General features: G+C 43.9%; 1 protein-coding gene across 1 annotated transcript; it reads right to left on the reverse strand.

Annotated features, from left to right (window-relative positions):
• Window positions 1-693: 693 nt before the first annotated feature.
• On the reverse strand, window positions 694-5,353 carry slc52a3 (solute carrier family 52 member 3). The gene is made up of 4 exons (XM_037774148.1): window positions 5,014-5,353; window positions 2,714-3,795; window positions 1,495-1,618; window positions 694-1,212 (listed from the first exon to the last, which is right to left on the reverse strand). The coding sequence occupies exons 2-4, from the start codon at window positions 3,709-3,711 to the stop codon at window positions 1,000-1,002; spliced, it is 1,335 nt and encodes a 444-aa protein (XP_037630076.1). The 5' UTR covers window positions 3,712-3,795; window positions 5,014-5,353; the 3' UTR covers window positions 694-999.
• Window positions 5,354-6,868: the final 1,515 nt, after the last annotated feature.

A 6,868-nucleotide genomic window follows, 5' to 3' on the forward strand; every position in this document is an offset into this window, starting at 1 on the left:
CATCTATTGGGCCCTTTGAGCAAGCGCAGTAGTGTTTCCTTTAACTCCGCCGCCCAGCTCTCACTCCAACCTCGGTCTGGGTCTCATTTACATGAACGGAGGAAGGGAAATAACTCTGGATTCGGCTTTTAGTGCATTTTACAACTTTTAGGACCTAATGATTTAAATACGGGCTATTCAAGTGTTCATACTGGGAAGTTGATTCACCTAAAAAAAAAATGAGCCGCTGAGTTACAGATGTCTCTTTCCCAATGTAAGTGTATGGGAAAAAGTATGGCACCATGTGCCGGACACGGACATTGTAGTACCACCGTTTGGCCACTACGAAAATTTGCTTCACAGCCCGGCACTCTTCCTGGGGGCTTGACCATTAGCTGCGATCTACCAGCACAGACGTTGCAAAATTGAGAGCCGTGCAGAGGCAATAGAAATGCTCTCAATCTCGTATTTAGCACCTTTAATTAGTGATCTTTAAAAGGTGCTCGTAGGTAGATGTTGTACCTTTGAATAAAGCCAGACTAGCGGTTTCCCCTTGCTTCCAGTCTTTATGTTAAGTAAGGGATAATTTGCAGCGAGCTGGTCATTGTTGTGAAATAAAACCCCGACGGGGCAATGCAGGTGGACCCCGACGTGAAGCCCTGAAGGGGTTTATTTAACAACAACGACCCGCTAGCTGTACATTATTCCACTTATTACACGGCTACTTACTTCAATAATCGTACAGGAAAGGGGGAAAAAAATCAATAAATTGACACAAAAATGGTCCGCCACAGTCCGAGTTCACGCTGTAATTGACCAATCAGAATCGAGTATTCAACAAAGCCGTGTAATAAGCTAAGCTAAGTGACTCCCACCTCTAGCGGCGTACTTAACATACAGATACGAGAGTGGTTTTGATCTTTTCATCGAACTCTCTGCCAGAAATTGAATCAGCACAAACTGTTCCTTTAACTGAGAGCATCTCCAGCCTCCTCAGTACTGCCGTTCTCAGATTTACTGTCACAAAGGACATTTGGTGTTGCAGAAGTCTCCTGACTTAAACAGCCCGTAGACGTTAACCAGCGGGAACATGGTGACCGAGCCGACTAGTGAGCCGATCTGTACCGCGGCGCCGCACCACACCAGGGCGCTGTGGCTCCGGTCCCTCAGGATGACACCCACCATTACTTTGACATAAGACAGCGTTCCAGTGAAGAGGAGCCATGAGAGCACCTGGTGAGGGCGAAAGAACAAAGTGGATTCATCTGAATGATAATCTGGGAAATGTTTAACATCATTTGTGTCTGAAAAAACAAATCAGGATTTCACACTAACAGCCCAAATATGTTATACGTCATCAGTTATGAGAGAGTTGCTCAATGCTCTGGGCTTCTGTAAAGGAGGGGTTGAACTTTGCCACAGCTATTTCCCTGATAAAACCGCTGAGAAATATTTCCTGGGCCGATTGTTTCTACGTCATACGTCTCTCTCACAGCATGTTTGTGTTTCACTTACAATGATTATCTCTCCCCACACAGTCCCTTGAAGCAAAGGACACGGACTCATAGCTGCCATGGCCATGTTATAGCTGCCAAATCCTGTCCCGAGCACCGTCAGCATGCCGAGACACACCAGTGATCTGAAAACAGCAGAGGTTTGTTATCAGTTATATCAAAGATTCCCGTTAGAGATAAAAGATAAGTTATCTTTCAAAAGGATAGTTTGATTGACTTTTATTATCCCACATAAACAAGGTGCTCAAGACATTCCTTTGAGTTGCCTCTACTCTACTAGCTTCTGCTACTCAATACAATCTCTCATTCGCAATTTCTTTCATGCATTTCTGAAAAAAAATAAGCGTGTTCGTGGAGGTTGTAGCAGGCTCAGTTTTAGAGCTAGAGTGAAGAGAAGACATGCGGTCACATGAAACTAGAAACTCTATTGGTACTAACCATGTCATGTTAGCTTGTCAGGAAGGAGGCTAAACAACACTCCGAAGTTAGGCTAATTTTTGGCGAGGGAAGACTGGCAATTTTCAAAGGGGTCCCTTGACCTCAGACCTCGAGATATGTGATTGAAAATAGGTTCTATGGGTACCCACAAGTCTCCCCTTTACAGACATGTAACACTTTATGATAATCACATGCAGTTTGGGGCAAAAACAATGCCACATTTTGCATGGAGTATAAATGTTATTTTCACCTATTTTAAAAATGGTTTCTGCATACGGGGGTCCCTAAACAGTCTTGGAATTACATAAATTGGGTATCACTGTAAAGCTGAGACTCTTGCGGATCCAATGAACCCAACTGTATTCATGTGTGATGATGTTAGTCCCCAAAGTAGCCATTTCATTGTAGTGAGACTATTTTTTTAAACTTGACCTCACTGTATAAAATGACCTTTGGTGACCTCTAGGATAATCACAGCCTCATGAAACTTTAAAAACAAAAACTAGAGACATGGGGCATTCAGAGGATGGATGGCTTTCCTAGGTAGATTAAAATTAAGGGAGTTTCTGAGCAGTTTCGAGAACAGAAGTGATGATGTACACCACCTCTATGTCACATATACTGCTGCCCAGCGATCTCCTCTTAAAGACCTCCTGTCCCCCCCTAAGAAAGACAGAAATGGGTCTATGAAAAAGAGGGTTGGAGTGGAAGAGGTTAAGGCAGACAGTTGTGAACCTGTCCTTTTAATGAAAAGACTATATCTGTATAACAATAATTTGTACCTGTTTTGGAAGAACATTGCAATGGTGCAAGCCACTGGGTTAGCCACTGATGCCAGAGAAGCAGAGAGGTGATAGGCCAGGTTCCCGTAGGGCTTACAGGAGAACGTCTGCACCGAGGGCAGCAGCCCGTTGGCTGCACAATTAACCCACACCACCATAAAGTAGATGAAGGTCAGCTCGTACACAGAGTGTTTTGGGCCTGCCAGCAGAAGCGTGCTCTGGGCTGCCCCCTCATCCTGTCTTTTTACAGCCTCTCCATCAGTGTCTGCTCCGGGGTTCTCCAGGCCGGAGCCGACAGATGCCGCGGTGTCTGGCACCAGGTTTTCGGTGGACAGCTCGAATGTCCGAGGAAGCCTGTTCAGCGCAACAAAAGCAGCCAGGCTAAAGCACATCATGACAGCTAGGAGGACGAGAAACACCTCTATGGAAAAGTTGGGAGGAAGATATTCTGTATGCGATGACCAGCCTGTGAGGTTTCCTGCAGTCTGAGACGAGTTGACACATTTGGCGATGCCTACACTTTGTCCCAGAGCGACTACCCCAGGAAGGAAACCACTCAGCCCCTCTCCAATAAAGAATGTGGTGATGTATTTTGCTGGAAGCTGCATCATGAAAGGCAGGAAGGTAACTGAGGAGGTGCAGTCCACCAGAGAGAGGAAGAAGGTGAGGATGAAGAAGGCGGTGCTACGTGACGCCCCGGCCACTACCGTAGTCCTGTCCCAGAAGAAGACGAGCAGGATGCAGGAGAGGATGCCGATGGAGAGGATGGAGAAAATGACAACGTTTTCTTTGAGACGACCCGGGAACAGTTTGTGCATGATGGTGACCAGCAGAGGTCCCAGGTTGGCCAGCTGGATGATGACCGTCAGATAGGAGGGGAGCTCCCAGCCCTCTGGGAGAGTGTTGACGATGAGTGGCAGTTCCACCCACAGACCGTTCACCGCCACCCAAGAGCCCAGGCCGAAGGCACAGGCCAGTATGTGGACGAGCAGAGCCATGGTGCAGCCGGATCAGTGTGAGGAAAGTTTGAAGAAGAAGAGGCTGCCTCCTCTAAATGGTTCAACCTCTGTTGTGTGTCATACCTAGAACAAAAGGTCAGAAGCATTAGCTTTAGACATTATATGTTGTTCCAAAATAAGAACTGTTAGGCTTAAATGTTCAAGAAATATCTTGTAAAATAGTTTAAAGGGTTAATTCACCAAAACAACATGCAGAAAAGTTTGGTTTTGATTTTGGCAGCCAGATTTTTAACCACAATGCAATGTAATGAAATGTATTGGGCATGTCTGTAAAGGGGAGACTCGTGGGTACCCATAGAACCCATTTTCATTCACATATCTGGAGGTCAGAGGTCAAGGGACCCCTCTGAAAATGGCCATGACAGTTTTTTCTCACCTCCACACAGCACACATAGGGTGCTGTGTGGAGGTGTTGAAGTTTGAAGCAAAAGCAAAAGAAAGTGGTGCAATGTGGATGTCAGCTGTAGGAAGGGAGAGGCAGGAGGAACCGCATTGGCCACCTTATATAGCCCAAGGGCCCAGGAGAGCTTAATCACCTGATGGCCCGGCCTCTACTGTCAGCCAAATGTCTACTGAGGTTGGCCAGAACAACTACGAACAAATCAAATATCAACCAATGTTAAATGAGAGTAGTTACGTAGAAAAAGTATAAGGTAGCATTAAATGGAAATGTTCAAGTGTCGCAAAATCCCTGGCTGTTGACAGGCAGTAATATCCCTGATAATTCATGAGGACAAATGTCAGTTGAGGCCAGCTGAGTTACTATCAGTAAACTCTAACAACCTCATGTGCATAAATAAAACAAAGCAAGTTAAGGACAAGTGTCTTTCTTCATAGATAAAGCCGGTGGGAAATCAAGTGTCTCCTCACAGAAAGTAACAGCAATATCATTTTAGTTCACACCCACAGTACGCTCCTCGTGTCTCAAGCAGCTGATACTATTTTCACATCCCTTTTCACACGCTTCCTGTGGAGGAATCTGACAAACCATATGGGCCTCCACGCTCCGTCTCTTGGCACGCTTGTAGCTTTCACACTGATCTCATGATGATGTACAAAAACAAGTCAGAAAATGTGTAAATGATCCATGATGATGACGTGATATATTTTCCATTTTTGGTTCAAACTGTCTCAGAGGCTTCTGAGAAAAACAATAGACTATTATGCCTTTAAATAATGTAATCAGTAGATAGCATGAACAGAAACTACAGTGTTAAGAAGACACTCACTGTTGATCCCAAAAGCAAATAAGCTTCCCTTTAGACATGGAAATGTACTTACAAGTTTCTTCAGTCCCTGGAGGCGTTGAATACGACTTGCTGTCATCTTATATAGAGGTCTAGCGACAGACCTCCTTTGGCTGTTGTTACATGCACACACTGATGAGAATCACATGGGGCTTCTGGGTAGGTCAGAGTCCACTCTAGCCGTTGATCAGCTCCACTGGATAACAGAGGGCAGTGTCTATAAAAGCTGAGCTTTCCTTACTGCACTCACCTCTTAATTAGGTCAAGTCAGTGCTGAAACACTTTGAGGTGCCCTTGACATTTTAGCTGTATTCTTTGCCTGGCCCAGCAGGAAAATGAAATGTGCTGGAGTAGTTGTTTTTGACTGCCCAAGCCTGCAGCTCCCCCTACTGGCCTCAGGTGGAAGATACTAAAGATACTACTTTAGTTTCAAGGTCCTGGTAGAGTGCATGTTGGCTCACTGTCAAAGTGCTCCCTATTGCATAATACCTACCGAATCCAAGCAGGTTTTGAGTATTGTTTTCACACTGGAACGGGACAAAATAAAGTATAATATATAATCACACAAGACTAAGAGTATGCAGCCATGCTAGTGGCTATGTGAGGCTGTACTTAGGCACATTTCAATGTCAGCATGCTCACAGTGACAATGGCATCACGTTTATTTTTTACCAGGTAATGTTTATCATGTTAACCATATTACTTTAGCTTGTTAAAATGCAGCTGAGGCTGATAGGATTGTCATTAGTTTTGCATGTATTTGGTCATAAAACAAAGTGTTGGACAAATTACAATTTTGACCTGATGATGGCGCTAGATGGAAAGTTAAGAGCAGTGGGTAACCTCTGGGTCGGAAAAGTGAAGCCAATGCTGAAGTGCCTTAATCTTGCATTCTTTCTGATAGCCAGCAGGGGGCGACTCCTCTGGTTGCAAAAAGAAGTCTGATTGTACAGAAGTCTATGAGAAAATGAGCCTATTTCTCACTTGATTTATTACCTCAGTAAACATTGTAAACATGAGTTTATGGTCTCAATCTCTAGTTTCAAGTCTTCTTCAATACAGCATGATGTTCATTTAGTAAATTATGGTCCCATTTAGAGTCAAATAGACCATAAAGCAGGGTATGCTTTAGGGCGTGGCTGCCTTGTGATTGACAGATCGCTACCACTAGTTGTCCGGAGTTGTCCGTGTTTTCGTTTTACAACTTTAACCCTTTCACAGTGTGTTTTTAGTTCATGAAAGTTAATTATAACCTTTTTGGTCGGCCAAAAATGTCTTATTCAGCGTTCAGATGTATTTAGCTCCACCCTCTCGTGTCACTTCTGGTTGCAAAAAAACAACATGACGACGGCAAAAATGCCGAACGCAAGGCTTCAAAACAGCAGTCCCATAACCAATGATGTCACGGTGACTACGTCCACTTCTTACATACAGTCTATTGTTAAGAGATCACCAAAGTGAAAGTGTATACCAAATTCCACTGCAATCCATCTAATACTTGTGGAGACATTTCACTTAAAAACACAAATGTCAACGTCATGGTGGTGCAACAGGAAAAGTCAGGAGATCACCACAGTCAGTAGGATTCGCGTCCTCTGCTGAACACGGATGTCTGAAAAACAATTATGGCAATTCATCCAGTAGTTGTTGAGATTTTTCTGTCTGGGACAAGGAGCCATGTTAATGTTATTAGTAACACATGCTTTTCCAGAAAAATATCTAATTCTATATGTTTATATACAGTGCCTGAATTGGACCAAAAAAGGTGCCAGTACCCTAATTCAGCAGTTGCATGACATGATCATTGCATGTGTCTTGGATAGATTTATATGTATATCTTGGTAATATATCCGACTTCAAATGTATTTTTGTATGTATTTCATTACATA

The sequence above is a fragment of the Sebastes umbrosus genome, chromosome 6 (assembly GCF_015220745.1).
Source record: "Sebastes umbrosus isolate fSebUmb1 chromosome 6, fSebUmb1.pri, whole genome shotgun sequence".
NCBI classification, from domain to species: domain Eukaryota; kingdom Metazoa; phylum Chordata; class Actinopteri; order Perciformes; family Sebastidae; genus Sebastes; species Sebastes umbrosus.